Consider the following 14,202-nt stretch of genomic DNA (forward strand, 5'->3'; position numbering starts at 1 on the left):
TGTTAGCACACAAATAAACAGTAAATTGATGTTTAAGTAGCAGACATACCTCATAAGTAATTACTTATGTTCAAACATCTTACAGTATATGAGCGCTCTACAATGATGGTTCTTTGTCTAACTGTAACCGAAGGGTAATGGTTTTAATCAATTTAAAGTGACGGGAACAAAAAGTGTGTAACATAACATTTTGCCAAACACCTTTTAAGTATTAGAATGCTACAATGAAACATACAACCAAAAATACACTTAGATGCGAGCAACTACAAAGTATTTGTGTTATTCTATTGAAACAAGGAAAATACCTTTGCACAGTACTATTTATTTACTTCCTTACTAATGAATGTCAGGTGTGACAGCAGCAATATTAAATCCTTTAATTTTTAGAATCCAGACATTCAATCCCACGTATGTATATACACATATTTACTTGTGGAACTTCTCTATGTTCGGGTGTTCACTGTATTACTAACCCTGGGATTGACTGGAATGCTTTACAGGTGCGGGAATGCAGCAAGATCCTTGGACTGCCTCTCTCTGACATGTGTCCTCTAGTTTGTCCAGGTTTGTCAACTGTAAGCAAAAAATAATGGATCTGGTGAAAATAAAATGACGGCATCCTGAGTAGAGAGGCTGTGGGTTTGAGTTTCTGCTCAGACCCTGCTGTGCAGCATTTGCATGTTTACCCGGTGCTTGCACTGGCACAGCATCTTGATTCCCCGATTTAAAAAACATGCACGATAGGTAACCTTAGGTATGATTTGTCTGTTTGGGTGAAATATATTCTATGTGCTTCTCCAAACATGTTTTGACAAAGGCCACCGTACTCAAGTGCATGCAAACTTCAGAAACTGCCGAGCTACTGAATTCAAGCCAATAACTTTTTGAAGTCCTTGGAGAGGGTATTGGAGTGCACCCCGCTAGGAACAACATATTCTGCCTCAGTGCTTATGTGGGCAATGGCATTGAGACTCTGAAGGGCATGATTGGGAGGAATGGTCCCCTGATCTTAAACCAGAGTGGTGCTTGTTTGGACTTTTGTGTTCGTCACATATTGTCCATAAAAAAACATGTTCACACGTAAAGGTGAATAAAAAGTATGTGCAATTGGCACCAGGAAACACTCAGCCGCAATTCGATGATCGACTTTGTAGCCCTGTTTGTCATTGGACTTAGGGTGACATTTCTTGGACACTTAAGTGAAGAGAGGAGTGGAGCTGTCAACTGATCAACTTCTGGGGGTGTGTTGGCTCCAATGGTGACCGCGGATGCCAGGATTTATGTTGTTCCCGGTGACCTCCCTCTAGCAACGGCCAGTGTTCATGGACACCAGCATTTAGCTTGTATATCAATTTGGTAGTCCCCCTGAGATTAATTGAAATATTATAAATTTGGGTTGAGTCTTTAATCAAGAAGAAAACACTATTGTATACAAACATAATCAACAAGAAGGTAAATAAATATATTGGTTTCATAAAGCGCAATTACAAATATTTTATGTTGGGACAGGTCACAACAACTGCGTGCTGAGCTGTGCGCTCTTTGTGGGCAACTGAGTAACATCAGGAACATGGCCAGTTATTCTCAATGAGCGTCGGGCTGTGAATTTAAGGTTCACTACGTATAGCTTCTTGCGAGTGGTGTCATTGTGTATTTGACCGTTTATCCCGTTCACTAAAAAGCTGAAGGTGAATCAGCAACAACTTTTTTCACTTCACATAGCTGAAGCCTGCTCGTAAATACATTTTAAATTTGGCTCACAATACAAAGCAAATAGAGCTGGGCACTTGACCCCTTTTGCTGGTCAGTCAGAAGCAGAAGCAGAATCAGAATGCCCTTTATTGTCATGATACTCAGTGTACAACGAGATTGGAGTCCCCTGCCCTCCGGCTGCTATCTGGAAACGGTTCAGGCCTCGGTCCTACAGCCTTACTCAGAAAAATTGTTGTGTTAGCATGAATGACAACTCCAAATGTTAACAACTTGTCGAAGTACTTTATTTGCAACGGCTACCACCTCCTCCACAGCAAAGACACCTCCTTCTTTCCCCCAACCCGTGCCCTCTCCATCTTCCCCAAGTAACACTGCCCCCTAGCTGTGTGGCATGTGAAGGTTATAACACAAAAATATGACAACAATCTCAGTCTCTTAAAAAAAAACATACAATTGCTCAATTTAACAGCAAAACATTAAACAACACATTCAATTACATATAACGAGAATGTGTATTTTCCCTTTTTTTTAACTAACTGTTTAAACAGTATGTTGGCTAGATTATTTAATTCTCCAACAGCCTTGAGCAACAAGGCTGGAGATGCTCCCCTTTTAGTTAGACAGTCTGCCAGTTGATCTTTAGTGTCTAACCATAGCACCTGTTTAACCCTTTTGGCTTGGATCAGCTCCTTAATAGAACTGATTTCCAAACGCAATCTTTTTTCAGCAACAAGCTTAGTAGATTTCAAAGCATCCATAAGTGAGTGATTATCGGTAACACAGATTATTGGCACAGGTCGATCAGGACTACCAGCATACAGTTCAGAAAATAAAGTTGACAGAAAAATGGCATTGTCAATTCCCTCAGACATAGCTAGTGTCTCACCTGCTAGTGTACTTCTGACAATTCTCTTAATTTTCTTTGACTGCCAGCAAATGGGAGAAAACTGTCCATTTTCACCCATCAAAACAACAAAGTGCCCACCTTGAGTACCCCCATCAGATAGATTTGCAAAAGATGCATCAGTGAATGCAACAAACTGTAGGCTATCCTCTTTCCCAAGGGGTTGAAATTTCAACTCAACTGACTTGGTCTTGAGTTTAGATACAACTTTGTTTGCTTCAATAATTGTCTGTATGGTAGCACATTTGAGATTAGAAGCTAGATTACTGGCATCAAACATGGCATCAGGTCTGCTCTGTCTTGCAACCCACAAAAGTTGCCCTATTTTTTATCTTAACTGATCTCTTTCCTCTTCAGTGACAGGTGAAGTATGCTCAGCTGCACGCGATGGTGAGATGTATTGGCTGTAAATGGTCAATATATGTAGCCTGGTGTATCTTTATCCCTTTGTCAGAAGTAACAAAATCCACACCCACAAATGAAAAATTATCATGATCTTCACGACCAAACTAAATTTAACTTTGAGATGTGCCATGACAGTCATTTCAAACAATTGAGAACCACCCCAAATGAAATCATCAACGTGACATGCAAGCACACCCGTGACGTTTTTCTCATTGTCCAGCCAGTAGAAAACTGCAGGGTCAACTTTGGATACTGTACCTCCTGCATCAATCATTATGTCCTTCACTCTGTTATACCAATACAGAGAGGCATCTGCTAAACCATACACACACTTTTTCAATTTCCAAAGCGCCCCTCCGCAGTTGGCTTCAGGAGGAGGTTTGACAAAAATGATGCGAGACAGTTCCATGCCTTGACTTTATGTCCATCGACTTTATGTCCATCGAATGAAGTGTCCACTGTCTTTGACAAATCACAGCGACAAGAAGCCTCAGCGACTCTGAGGCACAGGTTGGCGGGTCTTTTTTAACTCAGCAACTTGCAGCTCCTCAAAACCTCTTGCAACAAGCCTTGCTTTTGGTACTAATCCAGTCACTGTCTCTTTCAGAGTGCATACCCATCGTGTGGATATGTATTTTTGTCCCTTGTCCTCAACTTCCTCAAACACATAATTTTTTCTCCAATTCTGTATTTCGCTTGTTTTGGCTTTGTCAAATAAGATATCATTTGTCACAAATATGTCCTCGCTTCTATAGTCCGTCACATCTTGATCCACCTGGATTTGAAAATCCTCTAATTGTGAAACATCTAATGATTTGTTGATTCCAGCCACTCCCGCAGGCCCAAGCAGCTCAAAATTGTACCAATTTTTATATTTTCCAGTCGCTTTTCCTGCACGTCCCAAAACCTTTGCTGTTTGTTGAATGCTGGTTTCCGGGTTTTTGAATGTTACAATCTGACCAGTCTTTAACTGGATATTTCTCTCATGCTCTTGTCCTTCAGCCCTTGTGTTCACAAGAGCAGGCAATGGGTCATTCTCCATGTACTCGGCATGTGGCTCGCCTTCCAACTCCTCTGCTGCATCAACGGTACACCGTTGCTTATTATTGGTCTGTTTCTCACAGGTAATCTGAGAAACATCATCATCATATTCCTGAGCAACCTTTTTCAGTCTGAGTTGATGAACTCTAACACAGGTGCCTCCATGTCGAACAAAAACAACTGCACCATCCTGTCCAATGACCACTCCTGGCCCTTTCCATTCTTGACAGTCGACGCGTTTGTAGTAAACCTTGTCACCTAGTTCATACTTCTCATCTGTGTGACGCAGCTGTTTCTTTAGTGCTCTACGAATTCTCTCAGAAGATTCTGCTTCAGTAAAAGCCTTTCTTGCTGCATGCAGAGCTGAAATATGCTTCGCGACCCATTCACTTTTTGTGATGCCTTCTAGAGCTGGTGCTTTGTCAATCAACACAGAAGGTAGGTTGGGATTCTGTCCGAACACCAGCTGATGTGGGCTGTAGCCATGGACACTGGCCATGCAGTTCTTTGCCATCAAAGCCCAATCCATAGCAGTGCTCCAGTTGCATCCAGTGCTTGTCTTCACTTTCATTATAATTTCAGTAAGGGTTCGATTGTGTCGTTCTAATAGCCCATTACTCCAAGGACTATAGGCGGCTGTTGTTTTTACTTCCATGTTAAAATTCTCAGCCATGTCTCTGACTTCTTCATTATTAAACTCCCCACCATTGTCACTGAACAGCTTTTTAGGGGGGCCATGAACACTTATCCAATCATGAATAAAATGTTTGACGATCTCAGAAGACTTCTTTGTAGTCAGAACACTCCCTGCACTAAAACGAGTGAACTAGTCAATAATATGTAGGTACCATACTCCCGGTTCCAGCTCGTGCAAATCTACAGCAACTGTTTCATTATACATTGACGGAAGCGGTAAGCCAACAGCTGGTTTTGGTTTAACCCTACTATATTTTTGACATACTTCACATCGACTTACTACATTCAGTAGCAGGTTGGCACATCCAGAATCCTTGTTCCCAGAGCTGTTCAAAAGTCTTTGTAGCTTGTCAGCAGAGGCATGTCCAAATTGTGAAGTTTCTCTAAAACTTTCATCTTCTCATCGGTTGTCATTACATCTGTTATTGTCAGTATTTCTTCCTCAGTAGCTGGCACATGCTCCATGTTGGCATTACATTTTCCATCAGTGTCCACAATGCTTACACAGTAATGTCCAGAGCTAGAAAAATCCAGTTTGACAGGTTGGTCGAACATCACTACGTTGTCACGCTCCATGTCCAAAACTGTTCTTGCTCTTTTTAGTGATGACTTACTCAAAAGCAGGGGGATGTCAACTGGTACAACTTCAGTTTGTATATTACACTTTGTGTGCCCAATTTTAGCAGGTATCTTCACACTTTTCACAGAGTAGACCACTTTTCCGTCTCCAAACTTAAATGGTCTGTGACTTTGTTTTTCAGTCTTTTTCATAGTATTGGCACTTTTCTTTCCCAATACCGAGCTGTAGTGCTCAAGCCACTTTTGTCCACATACTGTTCTGGTACAAGCAGTATCTATTATAGCTGAGCCAAAACATTCTGTCATGAATATTTCTGCATCTGTAGGTGATTCCTTGGTTAGCAGTGTAACATTACACTCTTCAACTTCCGTTTGACGATCCTCAGTTATTGCGACACTCTCACTTCTGTGTGGGCAGTCTTTAGCCCAGTGATACGTGCTTTGACACACTGCACATTTTGATCGCCGTCCAAACTTGTCAAGGGGATTAGTACCATTCTGTGGAGTTTTCTGCCGAGTGCTCTTTTGCCAGGCTCTGCCCTTTTTCCGTTGCTGCTCCGTAGCATACACAGTTTCCTGGCGGATGGCATCCGCCGCAGCACTCGCATTTGCGCCAAATATCCTTTTCAGCGCCGACTTCATATTAGCAAATGTTAAGTCGCTGCATGCTGTTAAAGCCAGCTGCCGGTCTGTCATCTCCAAGCACGCTGTGTCCAGCAGCTTAAACGCTAAAACAGAATCGGGTAGTTCCATGTTGTATTTCCACATTCGTGAATAGTGCTGTTCAAATTCGATGATATAGTCCGCCATGGACACATTCACGTCTTTCATAATGCGATCAAAATTGGAGTAGGCTTCGTATATTCTGTCTTTTTCTTCTTTAAGGAATAGCCTATCAAGTTTGGCAAATAAAGTGTTCATTCCCGTGTCTTGGTTTAAGTCGTCTACTGGAATTTCCATCGCTGTTTCTCGCGCCCTACCTGATAGCGCCAAAGCCACCGCGAGGGCTTGCTTCTTTTTTTCCAAGTCGGTGACTCTTGTCCAAATTCCGACTTCATTTTTCCAGCTTTCGTAGGGTTTTCCTTCTTCAAACGGTGGCGGAACTCTGTAGTTGCTAACCATCCTCTGCTACCAATGTTAGCCTGAATGACAACTCCAAATGTTGACAACTTGTCGAAGTATTTTATTTGGAGTTGGCCCCATTCACACCATTTAAAAAAAAAAAAAACGTTCCGTGCATGACGCCGCCATGGGAGAGATGCTAACGGCAGGGGTTTATTTAAACATCATTAGCTGGCTAACCTACTATTCAAATCCGCTTATTATGGTCTACTTCTTATTATTCGTCTCCTTATTTCTTCTTCTCCATGAACGTGCCCAATGCAAGTAAGTACGCACTGTTGGTGTTAGAGGAATTTTGGTAATGACCCTACCCCGAAATACAGGCCCGCTTGAACGCACACTGCTGTCTCACATCTCTTCATACACAAACAGGTGGTAGTAGCACTTTTCATACGTTCTGAGTTAATTTTTGTCATTTGCCCATTTCGCGAGTTGGTTCATCACATGCACAGTGGCCGATTTGTGGGCTGGACTAAAATCAACCTCCGGCCTTTGTTTAATTGCACCCTTTTTAAAAATGGGCGTCTGGCCGGCCCGGCGGGTCGGACCATTACACCCCTGGGATGGACTGCCCAGCTCTAAAAGCAAAGATTCAACGATGCAACTGTATTTAAAGGCTGATTTGTCACCTTAGCAACTTGCAAGCATTATTTATATGTGGAATGAGCAACACAGCTAACTGTGTGGGAAACGCTCGCCTAATGTGCCAAAATCGCTTGCAATATGCAAGGTCCTCTTGTCGACATTGACTTGACTGACTGCCTAGTTGTGTGCCTGTTACAAGGTGATTGCTGGTTGAAAGTCAACAACTCCAGTTCAAGGAATGGGATGCCATCCTGCAGCCAATTGTAACCAGGCTGGTGACCAGCATTAGGAGGAAATGCCAAACTGGTGTGGGTACGTGCAGATTTTTTTACATGCTACGAGGCCCTGACAGTTTAAAAACAAAGTGTTAATTACACAAATGTGTGTTTATTCCTTTTAAACATGGGAGAGAGCACTCATCCAAGCAATTCAAAAAGAGGGCAATAGAATATTGGAGATGATTTTGACAATATTTTTCGCGCGCGCGCGACCCACATTTTTAGTGTGTGGCTCATTCAAGAAAAGCATGATATTCATACATTCAAGCAGTTTGTAAAAGTGATGAATTGGACTTTGCAGCAAAACAAAATTACCGTATTTTCGCAGTCATAAGGCGCACTTTAAAGTCACAAAAATTCTCCTTAACAAACAAAGCGCCCTGTCAGTCGATGCGTCCATTAAATGGACAAAGTACCACTCACGTCCATCAGCCCTTGTCATCAACGAGCTGTTGGAAGTGCATGTTAGCACACCCTGCTGGGCAAAGAGTGAGTTGTTCATGCTTACAATCGACCGTGACAAATACACTTTCTGACTATAATGTTTGGGTGATGGTGTTGGAAAAAGCTGGACAAAGGGCAGCTGTCCACAATGTTTTAGTCTGTCTTATCATTTATGTTATTGCAAGCAAGAAACGTCCCAGGTTTAGACAACAGACAAAAAGTCCAAAGCATAACAGCACATCTCTTTAAACAGCCATGCAAATCTCTCTAAACAGCTATGGGATTGTGGGTCTCTGCTCCCAGAATGCATTGCTTGAATTAGCTAAGGCTGAGTGGCTTTTGTGTTATTTTCATTTTTTTTGGGTATATTGATGGCATGAGAGATATATGTTTGTGTTAATCTTATTTCTATGTTTCATTGTTTGCTTGTATGATGAGTTTTTTATTTTTTTTTGAAACCGTGACTCTAAGGAGTGTAGTAAGCAGCCAAGTCCCTCCCCTGACGTTGCTTTGTAGGCTATTGCCAATGCACCTAATATTGGCCTGAGCCATTGTCAATGTCAGCTATTGTCAATAGAGACTTGGCGTCTGCTGCAACAATGGGGTGATTGCTCATGTTATTGGGGCATAGTAGGCTGCTATCGGCTGTGTCAGTGTGGGCAGCTCTGCCAGGTTCATGCTATGCTAACAGCAGCTTTGCTATCGTCTTGTCAGGCGGTGCGTCCAGTATATGTTACAAAGACAGAAATAGCGCCCTCAACAGGTGTTGCGCCCTTTGACACGGCGCGTCTTTTGGGTGCGAAAATACGGTAATTGGTATTATTAAAGGTTAGAGCGGCATGGTGGCCGACTGGTTAGCACGATGGCCTCACAGTGAGAGACAGCATCGGGCGTGGGATCAATCCCGGCTCCAGCCGTCCTGTGTGGAGTTTGCATGTTGTCCCCATGCCTGCGTGGGTTTCCTCCGGGTACTCCGGTTTCCTCCCACATTCCAAAAACATGCATGGCAGGCCGATTGAACACTCTAAATTGCCCCTAGGTATGAGTGTGAGTGCGGATGGTTGTTCGTCTCTGTGTGCCCTGCAATTGGCTGGCAACCAGTTCAGGGTGTCCCCCGCCTACTGCCCGAAGATAGCTGGGATAGGCTCCAGCACCCCCTGCGACCCTAGTGAGGAGAAGCGGTACAGAAGATGAATGGATGGATAGTAAAGGTTACAAATGATCAACCGTAGTACCATGTCCAATTTGTACCACTTGGGAGCAAAAAATTCAGAATCAGTTTTGTTACATCCAGCATAAATCTGCCAAAGTGAGTCGGAGATACTGACCAGATCTGGTAAACTGGTGGATGGGTGGTGATGGAATCCTTCATCAGATTCTTCCTGCGTGGTAAAAAAAAAGAGATTTTAATTCATGTAGGATATCAGTGGGACTGTGCATAAGGGCCAATAGTTTATGCCCCACCAGATCAGTAGCGCAAGGATTCAAATGCAAAGTGTTGCTATTCAGCTAGTCTAATGAGGATTAACCCCCAAATATCCCAGTAAGTGGGTTTCTATCCACCTATTTTGAATGGAACATTCAAGAATTCCATAAATAAACATGAATGGAAATGTTAGTAATTTGTTAAACTTCGTCTGAGATTTTTCACGCTTAAAGGGGGGGGTGGTTTCATCATATGGATATAAGGAAAATCTTAATTTTAGCTATGGAAGCATGTGTAGTGAAGAAATGATAACAGGAGCAGACACCACGCTGCATAGTCACAAGAAATGGCGGATGATGAGAAATTGAAATTATTATTATGTATATTATTTTTTTATTTCTGTATATAATAAAAGAAGCAAACATTAACGCAGAAATGCGGCTATGTTCCCATACCGATAGAAAATGACGCCGTGGTCTCCTTATTTCCTTAACAATCTTCTTTGTGGTCTCCTTTTCATTACGGCTTGGTAAGTGGTGAATCGTGACACAATTGTGACCAGAGTTCTTCCAAACCACAAAAGCTCAATAAGCAAGCCACGATCACTTCATTTAAAAGTTAGCCGAGTGTCTTCTTGCAGAAGACATGACGTCATATCCTCTCAATATTTGCAAAAATAATAAATGGAGAAGGGGAAGTCGCATTTTCATTTTGCGCATTTTCAATGTATTTGCGTGAAAAATGTGAAACATTTGGATGGAAACCGCACTAGTGACATATTTAACTCACAGGAAACCTGCATGGCAGGTTGATTGGACACTCTAAATTGCCCTTAGGTATGAGTGTGAGCGAGGATGGTTGTTCGTCTATGTGTGCCCTACGATAGGCTGGCAACCAATTCAGGATATACCCCGCCTCCTGCCCGAAGAGTGCTGGGATAGGCTCCAGCACCCCCCACGACTCTGGTGAGGAGAGCGGTTCCGATAAAGGATGGATGGAGTAAAAACAACAAAATGTTAATTTCACACATCCCCAAAAATAAAAACAAACAAAACTTAATGAGTATTTAATGCCAATCAATGGGCCTTTTGCTGTTCCCTTACTGAGACACATTCAGAGATGTGCGGCATCATTTTTGCAACAAAGACTTCATTTTCTACATTTTTATGTCCACCATCAGCAAAAAAGGACCGCTCGCAAACGTAACGTTCCAAAATGTTGCAACCATGGGTGATGGTCAAGCGGAGCGTGACGTCACGAATCATTCGAATGGGGTGTATAGCAGGGTGGGGAAACTGTTTTCTCTGACTCACTGTCAGCCAATTAATCCATCCAGCGACCCCTCATCCTCAGACACACCCTCATCAATATTTTCAAGCAAATGTAATGCCTCTTCTACTATATACTTTTTTACTTCTAGACTATGGTGACACGCAACCTTTCCCAATAATCAATGTGGCCGCTGGTTGCTATTTGGCATTCCATTAGTGCAAAACTTTTACATTAAGAGAGAGAGGGAGAAAGAGAGAGAGAGAGAAAGAGAGAGAGAATGAGAGAGAAAGAGAGAGAGAGAGAGTGAGAGAGACAGAGCAAGCAAGCGAGAAGAGAGAGAGAGAGAGAGACAGAGAGAGAGGTCAAAAGGCCAGGAACATCAGTAGACCCGAGTGCGGCGCTGGCGGAGGAGCTAAACTGCTTCTTTGCTCGCTTAGACTCACCCCAACCGTCAAACTCCCACACTGCATGCCTCAATTCCCCCTCACTCACCATAGAGGAACACGATGTGAGGCGTGCGCTCATGGCAGGGAACCCAGGAAAGCTACTGGACCCAATTGAATACCAGGCAAAGTCCTCAGAGCATGTGCCCACCAACTATCACATGTTTTTTGCAGGATCTTCAACCGCTCCCTGGCTCAAGCAGCCATCCCCTCCTGCTTGAAAACCTCAACCATTATTCCTGTCCACAAAAAGTCACCCACAGTCCACCTGAATGACAACCGTCCTGTTGCTCTCACACAAGTCATCATGAAGTGCTTTGAGAGACTCGTTCTCCAGCACATCCGAGACTGCCTTCCTCCCACATTGGACCCCAACCAGTTTGCATACCGAGCAAACAGATCCACTGAGGACGCCATCGACACTGCTCTGCATGTTGGCTGGGCCATCTGGAACAACAGCAGAGTCATGCCAGGATGCTCTTTGTGGACTACAACTCGGCATTCAACACAATCATCCCAGAAATCCTCATCACCAAATTGGACATTCTCGGTCTCCCTGCCCTCACACGCATCTGGAGTAAGGACTTTCTGACCAACAGACCACAGACTGTGTTGCTCGGCCCCTACATATCCTCCACCTGAACGCTGAGCACCGGTTCCCCTCAAGGATGCGTGCTGAGCCCTCTCCTGTACGCCCTCTACACCTATGACTGCAGCCCGGCCCATGGAAACAACACCATCGTCAAATTTGCTGACGATACAATAGTGGTCGGTCTGATCTCAAAAGGTGACGAGACAGCTTACAGGGAGGAGGTCCAGAGACTAACGGCTTGGTGTGAGGGCAACAGACTACTGCTCAACATTGCAAAAACGAAGGAAATCGTCATTGACTTCAGGAAGAACAAGACTGTGCCAATCCCCCTCTACAACATAGGCGTGTGTGTGGAGAGGGTCCACACATTCAAGTTACATGAGTACAGCTCTCCGATGACCTCTCCTGGGCATGCAACACCACGGCAGTGATTAAGAAGGTCCACCAGCATCTGCACTTCCTGAGGGTCCTCAGGAAATTCAACCTGGACAAGAAGCTGCTGCTGGACTTCTAGCATTCGTCCATCGAGAGCCTGCTGACGTACTGTGTCCCCACCTGGTACAGCGGCTGCACTGAGGCAGACAGAGTGAGGCTCCAGAGGACGGTTAAAACAGCGCAGAGGATTATTGTCTGCCCTCTCCCCTCCCCGTCGGACGTCTACAGCACCCGGTGCCTCAGCAGAGCTCGCAATATCATCAAAGACAATACTCACCCGAACTCACATCTGTTCGACCAGTTGCGCTGCAGGTGCATCAAATCAAAGACTAGTTGACTAAAAAACTGTTTCTTTCTGAGAGCCATCTCCATGCTGAACTCTCACAAACACACACAACCACCCTTACCTTGCAGAACAGCGACATAATGTGTTTTTGTTTATCCAATTTCGTGTTTATTTCCGATTTCATTATTTATTCTTTCATTAATCTAATTTATATATTTAATTAAATTATTGTTGTATTGCACTGGAGAGGGGAGCTCTCTAATCTCGTTGCACACTATATAATGACAATAAAGGGATTTCTGATTTTTTTTATCTGATCTGATAATCCATGTGAGCACAACATCATAAAAAACATCAAAGATTGAGCCACATCAAAATGACGGCCCCGGTAGTTCTATTGCTAAAGCCAGCAAATGTGGCTCTTTTGCTCATTGTTCAAAATACTGTATGCTGTTATTCGTTTTCAGTAATTTGGTAGAACAGTCAAGTCGGTTAATTTGATGTGCAATGAATACTGCATTGTAAATAAATATCTGTGTAATCTCATTATTTAGCCTAACCTGGTGCTCATTTCATAAAATACAAAACTGCTCATCTACCCATTATCGTAAACGGTAAACACAGCAAGTCTCTTGATGTGACCCCAAAGAACTTACTTGAGAATAATGACATGTTTGCACAGTGAGCATGTCAAAATTACCAACGCTATCCAGAGCATAGAGACAAATAAAAAGAGGAGAAGCATTTTTCATGTTGTAGCTCCTTTTGGTTTGTGCAATTGGATTTGACAGTAACAAAACTCATTAAATGACAGAGAGGAAAGACTAGGAAATAAATGTTCAATGTTCAGGCAATAAATAAAAGTTACCCTGCTGGCAACGACGAGCTGGACTAGACCAGCCGAAGAGCGAAGAATAGAAACAGCCTCTTCATGCGTAAGACCCACTAGTGACTGACCATTAATCATCAGCAACTCATCACCAGGCTGAAGACGGCCATCCCTGTAATACAAACACCAGTGGAAATGCATGGAGACATAGATATTACATATGACACAAAATAACCTATAGTTCCATCAGATTTTAGTTATTATTGTCAGTAGCAGTTATGGATAGCGTAATAGGAAGAGTGCAGTTACTTAAGAAGACCGTAAATATGACTGTGACAAAAAAAGTCATCCAAATAATTACTTGAGTGAGAAGACAAGCATTCTGTAGATCAACTACTCAAATACTGAGTAACTGGGAGCAACTTTTGATTTTTTTAAACAAGAGTCTGAACATCAAGCAGAAACAAATGCAAAATAGCAATGTGCAAGTTCAGTTATTGCCCAACAATATCAATTTAACTAAAACAATAATAATTTCAATATATGATAAAATAACACCAGTTAAGGCAAATCCACCCATAAGAAATGGTCTTAAATTAACTTTTGTTGTTTAAAGGGTCTGGATGTTGTGGGGCTGTCCTGGTTAACATGCTTTTACAACATTGCATGGACATTAGGGACAATGCCTCTTGATTGGTAGACTGGAGTGGTTCTCCTTTTTAAAAAGCGGGAGGGGGTGTTCCAACACACTCCTCAGCCTCCCTAGTAAGGTCTATTCAGGGGTGCTGAACAGGAGGGTCCATCAAGAAGTTGAATTGCAGAATCAAGAGCAACAGTGTGGTTTTCATCCTGGCCATGGAACAGTGGATCAGCTATACATCCTATACACAGCTATACACACGGTACTTGAGGGTGCATGGGAGTTCGCTCAACCAGACTACATGTGCTTTGTGGATTTAGAGAAGGCGTTCAACCATGTACCCTGGGATCATGTGGATGGTTCCCAGAAAGTATGGGGTATTAGATGCCCTAATACGGGCAGTTCGATTTCCGTAGGACCGGTGTCAGGTATTAGTCGGCATTTTAAGTAAGTCTTATTTGTTTCCAATTTGTTTTTGTTTGTCACAGATTCTGGTCATCACTTTTATAGAC

The 14,202-nt window shown here is 43.0% G+C and overlaps 1 protein-coding gene across 17 annotated transcripts in view; it reads right to left on the reverse strand.

Annotated features, from left to right (window-relative positions):
* pdzd2 (PDZ domain containing 2) overlaps nucleotides 1–14,202 on the reverse strand; it is a 144,678-nt gene that overhangs the window by 46,557 nt on the left and 83,919 nt on the right. For all 17 annotated transcript variants that reach the window (XR_015844661.1, XR_015844663.1, XR_015844662.1 and 14 more), the window contains exons 6-8: nucleotides 13,090–13,222; nucleotides 9,096–9,149; nucleotides 474–573 (exon numbers count right to left, since the gene is read on the reverse strand). Coding sequence is in view for 14 of the 17 variants with exons in the window: in XM_088302936.1 (XP_088159062.1) it covers nucleotides 474–573; nucleotides 9,096–9,149; nucleotides 13,090–13,222 (287 nt within the window). In the remaining 3 variants the exon portion in view is untranslated. The remainder of the gene's footprint in view (nucleotides 1–473; nucleotides 574–9,095; nucleotides 9,150–13,089; nucleotides 13,223–14,202) is intronic.

The sequence above is a fragment of the Idiotropiscis lumnitzeri genome, chromosome 1 (assembly GCF_059441095.1).
Source record: "Idiotropiscis lumnitzeri isolate Australia: NSW breed Sydney's pygmy pipehorse chromosome 1, RoL_Ilum_1.0, whole genome shotgun sequence".
NCBI lineage: Eukaryota > Metazoa > Chordata > Actinopteri > Syngnathiformes > Syngnathidae > Idiotropiscis > Idiotropiscis lumnitzeri.